We start from the raw sequence: 15,986 nt of genomic DNA, 5'->3' as shown, positions 1-15,986 counted from the left end.
CGGAGTCACTGGGTGATGCTTCCCTGGGTCGAAAAGCTAACCAGAGCTCACGCTCCATTCTCGTACTGTGTGTTCCCATTCTAAAGGAATGGAAACATTGGGTGACATGAACATTGGATTTCCTACTGGGAAGGTTTACTGACAGCTCAAGTCTTGCCCCAGACCCTGTGAATGAACTATTTTTAAACTAAGTAAATGAGAAATAATTTTCAAAGATTTGCCCAGACAAACAAAGCATTTTGTATTTTGCATTGGATATAATTTGGTGCTTTAAAAAATCTTTTACTTTGTTTCTTCCATATATAATACACTATTAGAACATTATGGGAGGGAAGACAATCGAGGGAGGGGTGACAGTTTCTAGAGAAGGAGGGAACGACAGCTAGGATGGTGAGCAGGGAGGTAGCAATTGGGGAGAAATGGTCAGGGTTCATTCACAAGGGGTGCGCTGGAGAACTTTGCAGTGTTGATGGATACGTTTGAGGATGTCCGTAGTAAGGGAGGGAAAGAAGTGAAAATTAGAGAAGGCCGATTAAAGAAAGCTTCTGCCTGGAAGATGACAGACCACATGCTACCAACAACACTGGAAATTGGGTGAGGCCTGGCCTCCAGTAACAAATGCCCTAGCCTAACCCGAACACTTTGCTTATGCATGCAAGGGTGGATATGGACAGATAGAGTTCTACTGAAGGCTATGAAGACATCGGCCAAATCAAGGCTGTGATGATCTTAGGTGATGGGATTAACAGCTAAGAGAAGCACTTGACCTGCTGCTCACAAAATAATTCCCTCAGCCTTTCGATAAAGCCAGTGTTAGACTCATAAACCCAGAGGAATCCCGCATCAGTGAAACATACAACTCCTGCACAAGTTAGAATTTTAACAGAAATAAATTACGTGTCACACTGAACAACTGTTATAAATGATAGTATTCCAAGCTCAAGTATTCTCCTTCAAACGCTTTGGGATACTTTTGAGCCTTTTTTCCAGATATTAATTTAATGTGATAACTTATTGACGTTCATGCGTGTAATATTCTTCAGATCGGCTTCAATTTGTCCCCAGGGATTTCCTTAAACACCTGTCAAATAAATCACCTGCGCTTGTTTTGCTTGATGGCCTCACTGCAGATCCATTGTGGGAATCAGATACAGTATTTTCCCTATTGTGCTTTTTCCTCTCTCCTAAAACATGAGCAGCATTTTATTCATCTTAGATTTATCACATGCATGTTATATATGCATTAAAAACAAAAGGTTAGGTAGGGAGAAAGTAGGATCTCTCAAGGGTAAAGGAGGGAATTTATGCCTGGCGTCAGAGGAAGTGGGTGTGGTACTAAATGAGTACTTCACATTGGTATTCATCGAGGACAAGGATGTAGAGGACGGTGAGATCAGTGAAGGATATGCTAATAATCTAGGGCAAATTAAGATCAAGAGGTGTTGGGATTATTGAAGAACATAAAAATGGGTCTGAAGAAGGGTCTCGACCCGAAATGTCACCCATTCCTTCTCTCCAGAGATGCTGTCTGTCCTGCTGAGTTACTCCAGCATTTTGTGTCTACCAGTTCTTTTCTACACAAAATGGGTAATTCCCCAGGTCTTGAATCTATCCCAGTTATTGACAGCCAAGAGAGGAGTCTGCTTGGGCCCCAATAGGGATCTTTGTATCCTCTCTAGTCACATGTGAGATCCCACAGATCTGAAACAGAATAGCCGGATTTGTTTAAGAGCCAAAGGGGAGCACAATGGTGCAGTGGTAGAGATGTTGTCTTACAGCATCAGAGACCAGAGTTCGATTCTGACTTAGGGTGGTGGTCCGTACGGAGTTTGTACGTTCTCCCTGTGATCACGTGGGTTTTCGCTGGATGTCCCAATTTCCTCCAGTATTGCAAAGATGTGCAGGTTTGTCGGTTAATTGGCTTCAATAAAAAAAATTACATTGTCCCGAGTATGTAGGAAAGTGCTGGTGTATGGCGGGCTCATTGGTCAGCACGATCTTGATGGGCCAAAGAACCTGTTTCCGTGCTGTATCTCTAAACTAAACTAATAGGGATAATATAGGAAATGATATGAGGGCTGGTTTTACATCAGTGGTTGGGCACCTATTGGAGAGGTCTCTTACGATATAGAACAAAGAATAGTGCAAGATAGGATCAGGCCCTTCGGCCCACGATAGCCATGCCAATTATATTGCCAAATTAAACCAATACCACTGATGACTATATATTTGCAAGGATTGGATTTACTTGGATTTCCAAAAGCATGGGTTTATTTGGGGATAGACAGCTTGATTTGTGTGGGGAAGGTAGTGTCTTATCATCATGATCAAGTTTTTTGAGGAGGTGATGAAAGTGATTAATGTGGATAAATCAGTGGATGTTTTCTACATGGACATTAGTAAGGTATTTGTCAAGGTCTATAATGGAAGGCTGATCCAGAACCACGAGGATTAGACATGTGGAATCCATTATCACAGAGAGCTCTGCACTTGTGAGTCTTCTTCAGAGATGGTTCAACAGTTGAAACCTGCTTCACCTTAGGAACCTGGAAAATGACTGGTAGGGACAGGATCCTGGGAATGAAGTAGTGGGGATAGGATCCTGTGAAGGGAATGATGGGCGACAGGATCTTGGGAAAGGATTAGTGGAGACTGGATCCTGGGAAAGGACTGGTGGGGAACAGTATCCTGGGAAGGGACAGGTAGGGGTGGGGAGCAGTGAGGACAGATTCAGTGTGCATCTTTTGCGGGTTGAGATTCTTGGAGTTGTATTACACTCAGGAACCTGCATTCAATTAAACGGCCTGTGCTTATGGAAGTAAGCAAGCCTTTGGCTGATAACCCTTACTTGATAACACAAATGGGATTTACAAAACTCCTCCCTCGGATTTCGTCTCCTCACCCCCACCTTGTGCAGATATCCCAGGGTTGCGGTGACCTCGGTTAGCAATGGGCCAACACCAGCCCAGGCACCTGACAACCTCCAGCACTGCCCTCACCTTGTCCTCCAAGCGGCCAATGAGTTCGGCCAATCTGTTGATCTGCAGTTCGAGACTGTCTCCTCTGCCGGTTGTTATAGCTGGTGGGAACAGACATAAAACTGTTGATTACAAGCTTCCATTCCAGAGGTAAACACAGATTAGCTCAGAGTAACATACGCAAGAGATACGTAAAGCAGACATTTAAACAGATGCTACAATAGGCAAGGATAACAGGATATGGACCTAATTCAGACAAAAGGGATGAGTGTAAATGGTCAAAATGGTCAGCATGAATGTGATGGGCCAAAGGGCTTTATGACTTTTTGAGGAGCAGGGAGAGGCCACTCGGCTCCTCAAGCTCGCTCTGCCATCCAATTAGATTGCGGTTGCTCAAGTCCTGGCCTCCACATCTTTTTCCTACTCTCTCCTCAGAAGTCTTGACCATCTTTAGTTCAAAAGTCCATCAATCTCAGCTTTCAGGGGGTTTGCCTCTACCACTCTCTGGCATGAGAGAATCCCAAAGATTCACTGCCCCACACAAAAAGGCATTTTTCTTCAATGTTCTGAAACTAGTTCTAGATATTCTCACCAGAGGAAATATTCCCTCAGCATCCATCCTCTCAATCCCCTCAAAACTTTAATGTTCCAATCAGATCAGTCCTCATGCTCCAAACTCCAACACTACAAACCTAACCTGCTTAACTCCTTTTCATACATTGAGCCCTTCCCTGCATTGACAACAATGCATGTGTGATATCTCCAGCTCTCTGTAAAGTTGCATTAAATCTTCCCAATGTTTACTCTCCATACCCTTGCAATGAAAGCCAATATTCCATTGCCCTTCCAAATTACGTGTACACCTACATGTTAACCTTTTGCGTTTGATTACAAAACCTCCAGATCTCTTGCACTGTAATATTTTGTAGCCACACCCTATTGAAATAATAATTTGTATTTTCAATGTTCCTTCCAACCCTTCCTTAACCTCACCTTTCCAAATTGTACATCATCCACAACCTCTTGCGTACTCACCCACTCTATCCAAATCTCTCCATGCCAGCCTCAGAACTTGCTCATCCACCCACGTCTGTATCAGCAACAAACCTGGCTACAGAGCACTCATTCCCTTATACCAAGTCATTAACACAGACTGTAATTAGTTGAGTCCCCAGCATTGATCCCTGTGACATCCTACCTGTTATTCCAATCCACTGTTTTTTATTATTTGCTATCCCTTATCCATGCCAGCCCCAACCTGTGAGCTCATATTTCGTACAGTAACCTATTGTGAATAATTTCTGAAAATCCACATACACGACATATACCAGTTCCCTTTTATCCAGCCTGTTTGTAAATTCACTAAAAAACTTCAATATATTTGTCAAACGTGATTTTCCTTTCATAAAACCATGTTGATAGTATGACTGTCAAATAATTTTCTTCGCACCTTGCTATTATCTGATTGATAATGGATTCTACCACTTCCCCACCAAAAATATTAAGTAACTAACCTATAGGGAGATAGAAAGACACAGCATGGAAACAGGCCCATTGGCCCAGCATGTCCATGCAAGTCTTCAATCACCCATTTACTCTAAACTTGCATTAATCCCATCTCATATTCCCCACATTCACATCAACTCAGGCAAACAAATGGGCCTAGCCCAGTATGCCAACTTGGTTGGTATCGACAAGTTGGATCAAAGGGCAAATTTACAAATAGCTCTATGACTCTACAACTCCTCCCCAAATTCTATCCCTCACCCACCTAGTCGGGAAAATTTACATCCCGACCTACACGTCAGTGGGATGTGGGAAGAAAGAGAGCAATAGAGGAAGACCCAAATGGTCACAAGGAGATTCATTCACAAAATGCTGGAGTAACTCAGCAGGTCAGGCAGCATCTCGGGAGAGAAGGAATGGGTGACGTTTCGGGTCGAGACCCTTCTTCAGACTGATGTCAGGGGTGGGACAAAGGAAGGATATAGGTGGAGACAGGAAGATAGAGGGAGATCTGGGAAGGAGGAGGGGAAGGGAGGGACAGAGGAGCTATCTGAAGTTGGAGAAGTCGACGTTCATACCACCGGGCCACAAACTGCCCAGGCGAAATAGGAGAACGTGCAACCTCCACACTAACAGCATCCAAGGTCGGGATTAAACCGGATCTCTGGTGCTGTGAGGCAGTGACTCGATCCACAGCACCAGTGTGCAGCCTTACTTCCTGCAAAAGGCCTTGCTACAATTTCCTGCTGGCTGTCTCCTTTATTTCTTGAATAGTGCTCTTATATTTGATGTTTTTCAAACCTTGGGGACCTTTTCACAATCTGGGTAATTCTGGAAGGTTATTATCCACTATCCCTGTGGCCATTTCTTATAAGACCTGAGGATCCAAGTCATCAGATTCAGGGGACCTTGTGAGCCTTTCCCCCAATAAGTTTGCCTGGTAACATTTATTATGCAATGGAGACTGATTTAAGTTCCTCCTTCCCTTTCAGCTTTGATCAGGTATAATCATTGGAATTATTTCACAGTCTTCTACCATGAAGCCTGATTCAAAATATTTGTTTAGAATCCTCTCCTTTCTGGGTTTCCCGACTTGTTTGATTTAGTTTTCTTCTTTCTTCTTAGGAGTATGTCTTACTTTCTGCTTTTGTGTCATTTGCTTGTTTGCTCAAGTATTCGATTTTCTCCCTCATAACTACTTTGGTCATGATACCATCCACAAGTAAAGGAGAAAACCTTTAACACCTGATCAATGCCAATCAGCCTAATTGATATAAACAAGGGCATACACCATCTCTACAAAGTATTGAGAAACAGATAGACTTTGGTGCACTTGTCAAAGAGTTCCTGAAGATGGCAGCACAGGCAGATAAGAGTGGAGAAGGCACACAGTATTAGTCAGGAACATAGAATATAGGAACAAAGAGCTGCAGATGTGGGTTAATACACAAAAGTGTCCAAAATGCTGGAGAAACTCAGCAGGTCAGTCAGCATCTCTGGAGAACATCAGAGTCTGATGAAGGGTCTCGACCCGAAACATCACCTATCCAAGTTCTCCATAGATGCTGTCTAACCTGTTGAGTTACTCCAGCATTTTGTGCCGATCTGCAGTGTAAACCAGCAAATACAGTTTCTTCCAACACAAAAATAGTATTTTATTGTTTGGCCAAGATTCTATGTCTGAAAAAGGGTCTTGACCCGAAACATCACCCATTCCTTCTCTCCAGAGATGCAGCTTGTCCCGCTGAGTTACTCCAGCATTTTGTATAATACTTTGGTTAGGCCATGGCTGAAATATTGTGTACTGATCCGGCCACCACACTATAGAAATGGTGTGATCACACTAGAGATGATCCCAATCATATTCACCAGGATGTTGCCTGGGATGGAACGTTTCAGTTATGAGGAGAGCCTGGATAAGCTGGGTTTGTTTTCCTTGGATTGAAGAAGCCTGATTAATTAAGCCTGTTCAAAATTATTTGGGAAGTTAGGAAAAAAAGTTTTCACACAGCATATATTTCTAAAACTAGAGGGCACAAGTTAAAAATTAAGGGTCAGAGGTTTAAAGGGATCTGAGGGGGATTTTTAAACCTAGATACACTGCCTTACTGGGTGGTGAAGATAGGTACTCTCACAACATTTAAGAAGCATTTGCAGACCGAGGCTTAGAAGTCGAAAGGATGTGTGCTAGCGCATAGTATTTGTGGAAATGGATAACTGTTGACCAGCATTGACAAGAGGGGCAGCAGGACTATGACTCTTTGATGCCATATTTAGTATCTCACTACTGGGGATGAAGAGTAGAAATTGGTCAGGTCTTTCCCTTAATTGTCCAGAAACTCCTGCAGGTTGTATATCTGACCTGTCCTGAGGTTTCTGATGAAGTGGTTAACAGCACAGAGTAGATACATTATATAGTTCTCTCTGCACCATCACACACTCCCAGGATGGTACCACAGTAGATACAGAACAGGACTGATAAAAGACCTCTCATCTGAAGCAATAACTCTGTTTCTCTCTCCACATTTGCTGCCTTCCAAGCTGAGCATCCCTGGCATGTTCGTTCCTTATTTCAGATAGAGCATAGTTCAACAGCAATGCTCCCTCTAAACTGTCTAATCAAACACTTCCAGAGCAACTAGATTCAGAGCAAAACTCCGTACTGTCCAATCAAAGCACCCGACATGACTGCTATATAGTTAGCCTTTGCAAGAACCTCCCTCTGGGCTACTCTCTCATGTCCTTCCAGATCAAATACCCAGTGTGTGACTGCCAGATATATTGAAGCTACATACTGTAACTGCATTCTGCACTCATTTATCTTTCTCTTTAATGCTACATGGTTGAATTTGTGTGTGACTTGATTGGACTTATGTACCGTAAAATTTAACTGGACAACATGCAAAATACTTATTTTACTGTATCATGGTACATATGACAACAATGAACACATACCAATACCAAGATCAATTGGCAAATTAATTGGCTTCTGTCAAACTGAGATTCACAGAACAGAAACAAAAATAGGGGGGAAGCTGGAAAAACTACATGGAAAAATATGTACTGTCGATTTTTTGGGTCAAAAACATTCATCAATCCTGATGAAACGTCAACCATCCATTTCCCTCCATATACGTTGCCTAACTTTTTCTTTGCACCAGATTCCAGCCCCTCCAGCCTCATGTGCCTCTACTTCACAAATAGAAAGTTATATTAATATTCTGATCCTTGTGCTCAGGAGGTTAAGGTACATGGGATTCAGGGCAAGCAGGCTAATTGGATCCAAAATTAGCTTGGCGAGAGAGATTTGATAGGTTAGGTTTGTTTTCCCTGAAGCAAAGGAGGCTGAGGGGTAACCAGGTAGAAGATTGTAAGATTATGAGATGCATGCATCAGATAGATACCTAGCATTAATTTCCAATGGCAGATGATATTAAACAGAAGACAGAATAGGTTTAAGATGAGAGGAAGGAGTTTTAAAGGGGATCTGGACGTCGTTTTTATACATAGCGAATGGTTGATATTTGGAACTCGCTGTCAGAGGAGATGGTGGAATTAGATACAATCTTAACTACATATGAGAGACAGTTAGGCAGGCATTTAATTAGGCAGACATAATGCTAAAGCACAGAAAGATACAGTTCCAATGTGGAAAATGGGATGAGTATAAATGTGCAAAAAGGTCCACAGTCACGGTGGGCCAGAAGGCTCGTTTCTGTGCTCTATGACATAGTCGCTGTGTACCCTGTGAGAACTTCCAATTCTACACCTTCCCAGCTTGTGGACCTCCACATCCTGAAAAACTGCACCTCTCTGGCCTCAATTGCCTCTACTGACTGAGGTTATAAACAGTGAATCTCCTTCCCTGTGCCATAAATCCAACTATTGACCTGTGATTTGGTCCTTTGCTCAGGCCAGTTAGCAGGCTCGTGGCTGGGGCCAGGATAGGGTTCGAGTTTCAGAGGGGACTATGTGTGTTTTAGAAAGGAATCAGAGTTGAGGGAAGAAGGAGGGTGTTGTGGTCAGCATAGAGTGAGGGTCACAGTGGGAATTGTTTGTGAATCAGAAAGGGCTCAGGATTAAGGAAGAAGGGCCATGGTTGGTATCCAAGGGGTGTCTGGATTGGAGTCAGGGTTAGGGTTGGTGAAGGGTCATGGCTGAATATGGGATCTGAGTCCAGGTTGTGTTTCGGTTCAGGGTGAGAGAGAGGGTTGAGCACGGGTCGAGGTCAGCGTGGAGGCTGGAGCTGGGTTTGGAGGTCAGAGTGAGACCAAATCAGGTCAAGTTCAGGGTTGTGATGACATGGGGATGGGGCTGACTCTGGATCAGAGAAGGGACCAATGACTGCGGTTGGGTATGGGATGGTGTGGAAGAACCGGCCAGCAATTGGAGGCTGAGAATGGGTCAGCCAGGAACCTTGGTGGTGAGATGGGGGTTAGTGATAGGGAACTCCAAGAAAACATAAACCCGAACCTCCACTAATAAGAATGAAAAAGACAGCAGTTGCTGGGGAACTCCACATCCTTCCCCTCAATTCATACACTAGTCCTACATCATCCACAGGGTCAAAATCCTCCAAGGCCCTCCCAAACACCACTGTGGAATACCTTCACCAGGAAGGCTGCAGTAGTTCAAGAAGGTAATTGGCCCTCATCTTAACAAGGGGAGTTATAGATGGCAATGGAATGTTGGTCTTTACTTTACTTTAGACTTTTGAGATGCAGCATGGAAACCGGCCCTTCGGTCCACAGAGTCCACGTCGACCAACAATCACGCCATACACTCGCACTATCCTACCCACTAGGGACCATTTACAGAAGCCAAATAACTTACAAACATCTTTGCCTTTGGAGTGTGGGAACAAATCAGAGAAAACTGACTCTGTCACTAGGAGAATGTACAAACTCGGTGGGGAGGAATCTGTTCCTGTATCTGGTGGTACGTGCTTTCAAGTGTTTGTACCTTCTCCCTGATGGGAGAGGGGAGAAGAGGGAATGATGAGGGTGAAAATGGTCCTTGGTCCTATGCTGGCTCTCCCTTAATGAGTGATGGAAGCAGTCTTAGAATACTTTTATAGCAAGAAGTAATTAGCAAGATGAAAAGTTACCAAGGGTGAAAATGGAGTTGGATTACAGTGAGATCAGTCACAATCTTATTGAAAGAACAAGCCTCGAGGCTCTTCCACCTTCTCTTGATTCACAGGACATATTTAGTTACATTTCTGTGGTGGAGTGTGTTATAAAATATAATTTATAAAACATACTGTGTGTTCTTCAGATTTAATTAGATCAAGATTATAAATTCAGGACTTAACAATTACACCTTTCCATTTCCCTTAGCCCTTCTGAAAAATACATCAATCCAGAGGCAGAAAAGCAATCTAACCAACTCACAGCGTTTTCACTGGCAAAGTCACAATTTATTACATGGAAAGTCATCAGGTTTAATTTAAAGTTGGATTCATACTGTTACAAATTGTAAATGTATTAAATTTGTCAACTGTACAGGAACATCATTGCGGAAACTGTTGTTTAATTCAGTGAGCAAGCCTATTCTATCTTCAGGAGACCTCACCTCCTCTCCTGAGTTTGCAGCTCTCACTGGAGTGCAGCTCTGGCCCTAGGTCTGCAGTGTAGACAGTGAAGGCAAATTTATTAACCCACCCTCATCATTGGGAAATTTTAGAAACCTCAAACCTGATTCTGATCCATCCAGCAGGGTTCAACAGAGGCAGGACATGCGGTGGGTAATGAACCCACGCCCAGGAGCTGGGCTGTGAAATGTTGTCAGCCTCGGAGTTCACTTCCTTTGGGAGGCCTTAGGAATCAGTGGCAGCTGAAGGAGGGGGTGTGAGGAAACACGTGGCTAGGGGAAGGATAATTGCCTTTCGAGCACCCTTTGTGAGCCAAGTGTACAGAAGGTTTTCACTCCCATCTCACAACAATGAGCCCCCGGAGGTGGAATCAGACACCCTCTGCAGCTTGCCTGGAGTGTGACCCACTGTTTGGGAGCCTGACCTGTCAATAACACCACCCTCGTGCAGAAGTAAGTGCCACGCACTCCTGCCATGCTGTGTAGGCAAAGCGGATTCCCTGGCTTCCCATGTGACACTGCAACCCACATCTACAGGGGCAATCTGCGAGAGGCCGGATGCAGGAGAGGAGGGATAAAATTACAGAAGGAAAGATGTCAAACCCATTGTTTCTGCCCCTCCTGCCCCTCCTGCCCCAGAGAACTCATCCTCAAATACCTTGATTCCATCCTATTCCCCCCGTGTCCGGCCCCCTTCCAAGACACTTCAACTCTTCAATAATCGACCCCCCCCCCCCGCTGTCATAGATGTGTCCCATAGTTCTGCTCTCATTTGTCCCCTCCCCCCAGTTGGAACAAGGATAGAGGTCCTCATCTTTCACCCCACCAGCCTCCACCTTCAACATGTCATTCTCCGACATTTCCGTTGGAGGTAACAGATCTCACCACATCTTCCTATCCCCACTCCTTTACGCCTTCAGCAGAAACAGCTCCCTCCTCAACTCCAAGGTTCACTGATCCCTTCACTCCTAAACCACCTCCTCCTCAGGGACTTACCCCTGCAACAGCAGAAGATGTAAAACCTGTTCCTGTACCTCCTCCCTCACATCCGTCTGGAGACCCCAGCAGTCCTTCCAGGTAAGACAGAGTGTCACATGCACCTCTGCTAACCTCATCTACTGCATCCAGTGTTCCCGGTGTGGCCTCCTGTACACATGGCCGAAACCAAGCATAGATTTGGCAACTGTTTCGCCTAACCAATCCCACAGCCTACCGGATCTCTCGGTTGCTAACCTTTTTAACTCTTCTTCCTATTCCCATACTGACCTTTCTTTCTTGGGTCTCCTCATTTGCCAATGTGAGGCCACACACAAACTGGAGGAACAGCACGTCATATTCCGCTACGAACATTGAATTCTCCAATATGATGCAACTAAAATGCCCCTCCCCTTTCTTTGTCCCCTTTCTTTTCAGGCCTTCCTTCCCGTGCCCCAACTGGACTCGTACCCATTTCTTCCCTCCTCCTCCTCCTCGTCCTCTTCCACCTACATTACTTCCTCTAGCTTTAGAATTCAATTCTTTTGTCTCACACCTTCAGTTTATTCATTTCTGTCCTTTGTCCAACCAAGGTGAGTTATAGCAGGTAAGAGATGGCCAATATCACAGCCACTGGCTACAGTGCAAAGATACGGATCATGTCAGAGGGATCCAGGTGTACAGGAATTCTGTGGACCAGCAATAGAGTTTACTGTATAAGGGTGAGTGTTTGGTCAAGATGTGGGTAATGAGTTCAATGACCATGTTAATTAAATGTTATTCTGAGTGGAGATTAAGGTGAATGGAGAGCAAAGCATCTCCAGCTAGAGAGAGAGTGAGACTAGCCACCTACCCATGACATTCATTGGCATTTCCATCTCCCAATCCTCCAATATTAGGAACATAAGAAAACAGGAGCAGGTCTCTGCTGCAGGTCACCTCAGCCATGTCTAATCTGGCCCATGGCCCAGGTCCTCTTCTGAGCCAGTTACACAGCAGGTTCCAATCATGGAGCAACCCTCCACCACTTCCCCTGCATCCAAATACTAGGCCAATTTTGGATCCAATTTGACATTTTTTCCGGGATCCCATCCTCTAAAAAGTAGAGATAGACACAAAAAGCTGGAGTAACTCAGCGGGACAGGCAGCATCTCTGAAGTGAAGAAATGGGTGACGTTTTGGGTTGAATCCCTTCTTCGGGCTTCTTCAGTCTGAAGAAGGGTCTCGACCTGAAACGTCACCCATACCTTCTCTCCAGAGATGCTGCCTGTCCCGCTGAGTAACTCCAGCTTTTTGTGTGTATCTTCGGTTTAAAACAGCATCTGCAGTTCCTTCCTACACGTTTTGTCTCTAAAAAGTGGATCAGGTTCCCATTTGGAAAAACATCATTCCCATTTCTTTCGATACCTCTTCAAAAAATTCAATCATATTGGTCAGACATGATCTTCCCCAGACAAATCATGTTTACAACCAGTCACTACCCACGAGAATATTATACAGTATGCTGGCATACTGTATAACCACATGGTATGCCAGCTGCTCAGAAAAGGACAGGAAGGCCCTTCAGAGGGTCATCACGACGGCCCAGAAGATCATCGGCTGCTCACTGCCCTCCCTGGAGCACCTGTTCAGCCTACGCTGCCTCAGTAGAGCAGGCAAAATAATAAAAGATCCATCCCACCCCGGCCACCGTCTGTTTGTTCATCTGCCCTCTGGTCGACGTTTCAGGTCGATCAAATCCCGAACAAACAGACTTAAGAACAGTTTTTACCCCAGGGCCATACGAGAACTGAACACTACCTTCTGCACTAGGCAACACTGTTAAAACTTTTGTACTTAATATAATTGTATTTATTTGTTTTTGCAGTTATTGCATATATGTTTTTACGCACCGTCAGGATTGGCTATTTTTTAATTTCGTTGTACTCGTTGCAATGACAATAAATGAATATTATTATTATTATTATTATTATTATGCAATAACCTCTCCACTGTCACTACCCACTAATAGCCCAGTCTGCATGACACACTATCACCCCACTCCAAGTGATTTATACTCATTGGGTATCTTGTACTCTGCTCGGTTACTGTCCCTGTTCCTCAGCCCCAGTGTGAACATACCCAGGTCAGTCTTCAGTTTCTTGTCTCTGGTCGTCTGCCTGCTGCTCGCTGTGATGGCCGCAGTGTGCCTGTACCAGTTCCCCACCACTGCCTGGCCAGCCGTGCCATCATAGAACCTGTGACAGATCACAGCCGATTACACACTCATCAACGCAGGCCCACGCACCGCGTCAGGTCTATTGGGGATCCAGAGAACAAAAGCACTGAATCCCGGAATGTCCAGCCTGGAACATCTTGTGCCACAGGCTGGAAGGAAGAGATAACAAGTGACGAGACCTTTCTCTGTCAGAGCTACTGAACAGTATGCAACACAGAGCCGCTATTTAGAAGCACCAGAGACACAGCTTCCATCGCGATTTCTGGTGCTGTCTGTGTGGAGTTTGCACGTTTCTCTTTGACCACCTTGGGATTCCACCGGAGGCTCAGTTTTCCTCCCATATTTATATGTGGATTGGAGCGTTAATTGGCCATTGTAAATTGCTGCCCCAATGTGTGGGTGAGTGGTAGAATTTGGGAGCAGTTGATAGGAATAATTGATTGATTGGTTTAAAGATACAGCATGGAAACAGGCCCTTCAATCCTGTGAGTCCATGCCGACCATCAATGACCTCTTCACACTGGTTCTATGTTATTCCACGTTCGCATTCCCTCCCTACGAACTACGGGCAATTTACAGACACCAAATTAACCGACAAACCTGCATGTCTTTGCTATGCGAGAGGAAAGCGGAGTACCCAGAAGAAACCCACACAGTTGCAGGGAGAGCATGCAAAATCTACTCTGGCAGCACCAAAGGACAGGATTAAACCAAGTGTTTTGCTGTGGCGAAACAGCAGCACTACCCACTGGGCCACTGTGCCACCCTGTGCCATTTTATTCTCCAATGTTTGGACAATAAAATGGAATCGGTGTAGGATTGGTGTAAATAGGTGTTTGATGGTCAGCATGGACTCAGTGGGCTGAAGGGCCTATTTCTGTGCTGTTTCTCTATGACTGTTGCTGAATAGGGTTGCAGAGAGTCAGGATCTACGATTGTGAAGGAAGTACAGAGCAGAGCTGTTGACACTTTTTCCAAAGAGACCATATATTAATGATAGCCTGCCCGCATCAGTGGACCCAATTGGTGGCTGGTCATGACAGTCGGAGTCCACACTGGCCGGGAGCAGCATCGCCCTCTGTCAGCACAGTGGGCTTTGAACTTTACGAGGAGGTCAACAGCCTGAATCGCAGGCTCGTCCTTGCCTGAACAAATCCCTCCCACAGGGAGCCAGGTGGACAGTCAGCGTGAGCTCTCCTATCCAGCAACGAACCTTTGTGCCGGGGGGATTCATCCATGTCCTGCCCCTTGCTGGATGAACGCCAGGGCAACAGAGTGACAGGAAGAGACAACAGCTCCCACCTGGCTCTGCAGCAGTAAGAGATGTGTCTTCATAAATATACATTTCATTAAATCAGCTACCTAATAAATTGAGTGAAAATCCGTTCCAAGCCATCCAGATATTGCTAGGCAACAAATTCAACCAGCTCGCTTTGGAAGAGGAACTGAGCATGCGTATGTGTGTGTGCGCAGTGGTGCTCCCATCTTAAGACTTGCCACGTCATGACTGACCCACTATTACCCCTGTCCCTGTGAACCAATATTCCCCCAGTTCCTGTCACTCACTATTACCCTGAGTCCCTGTGAACCACTATTGCCCCAGGCCCTGTGAATCACTTTTATCCCAATCCTGTGACTCACAATTACCTCAGTCCCTCTGACCCACTATTACCCCTGTCTCTGTGTCTCACTATTATCCCAGTCAATGTGATCCACAGTTATCCCAGTCCCACTGACACATTGTTACCTCTGTCCCCCGTGACCCACTTTTACCCCAATCTCTTCAACTCATCATTACCCCAGTCCCTGTGACCCACTATGACCCCAGTCCTTGTGACCTAGTCTTACCCCAGGCCATGTGACACCTTATTCATCTAGCAACGGTGACCCACTATTACTCCAATTCCTGTGATTCATTATTACTCTAGTACGCATGGTCCCCTGTTATCCCAGTCTCTGTGACTCACTATTAACCCAATCCCCCTGACCCACTATTACCCCAGTCCCATGATCCATTATAGCCATGGATCCTATAACCCACTGTTACAACAGTCCTTGTGATTTACTATCACCCCAGTTACTGTGACTCACCCATATACCAATCCCAGTGACTGCCTATTACACCATCCAAGTGACTCATTGTTCCCCCCATCCCTCTGACTCACTATTGCTCAGTCCCTATGACTCACTATTACCCCAATCCTCATGACCCAACCTACCCCAGCCCCATGATCCATTATTGCCCTGGACCCTCTGACCCACTGCTATGCTAGTCCCTGTACCACACTATTGCCCCAGTTTCTGTGACTCACTAACACACCAATCCTAGTGACTATTATCCCATCCGTGTGCCTCGTTATTACCCCAACCCACTGATTCTCTATTACACCAGTCTCTGTGATCCGCTATTACTCCAATACCCGTGACCCACCATTACTCTAGCCCCTGTGACTCACTATTATCCCAGTCCCCATGGCCACTGTTACCAAAGTATCTTGACTCTTTATTGCTTCATCCCTGTAACCCGCTATTTCCCCTGTCCCCATGACTCACTCTTACCCCGTTCCCTATGACCCATTATTACCCCACATCCTCTGGCTCACAGTTCCCTCACTCCTAATGTGAGTTTAGCCATCAACAATATCCTCAGACTCATTAATAATACCCAGGAAGCTGAGTCAGTCAGAGCAAGAATGCGTTCCTCTGCCGTTCGGCAT

At 45.2% G+C, this 15,986-nt stretch overlaps 1 protein-coding gene across 1 annotated transcript in view; it reads right to left on the bottom strand.

Moving 5' to 3' along the window:
• Positions 1-15,986, bottom strand: part of necab2 (N-terminal EF-hand calcium binding protein 2) — a 54,769-nt gene that overhangs the window by 7,988 nt on the left and 30,795 nt on the right. Inside the window, exons 7-8 of the mRNA XM_078400650.1 lie at positions 13,173-13,288; positions 3,000-3,079 (exon numbers count right to left, since the gene is read on the bottom strand). Coding sequence (XP_078256776.1) covers positions 3,000-3,079; positions 13,173-13,288 — 196 coding nt within the window. The remainder of the gene's footprint in view (positions 1-2,999; positions 3,080-13,172; positions 13,289-15,986) is intronic.

The sequence above is a fragment of the Rhinoraja longicauda genome, chromosome 6 (genome assembly GCF_053455715.1).
Source record: "Rhinoraja longicauda isolate Sanriku21f chromosome 6, sRhiLon1.1, whole genome shotgun sequence".
NCBI lineage: Eukaryota > Metazoa > Chordata > Chondrichthyes > Rajiformes > Arhynchobatidae > Rhinoraja > Rhinoraja longicauda.
This window is presented reverse-complemented; position numbering and strand designations above follow the sequence as displayed.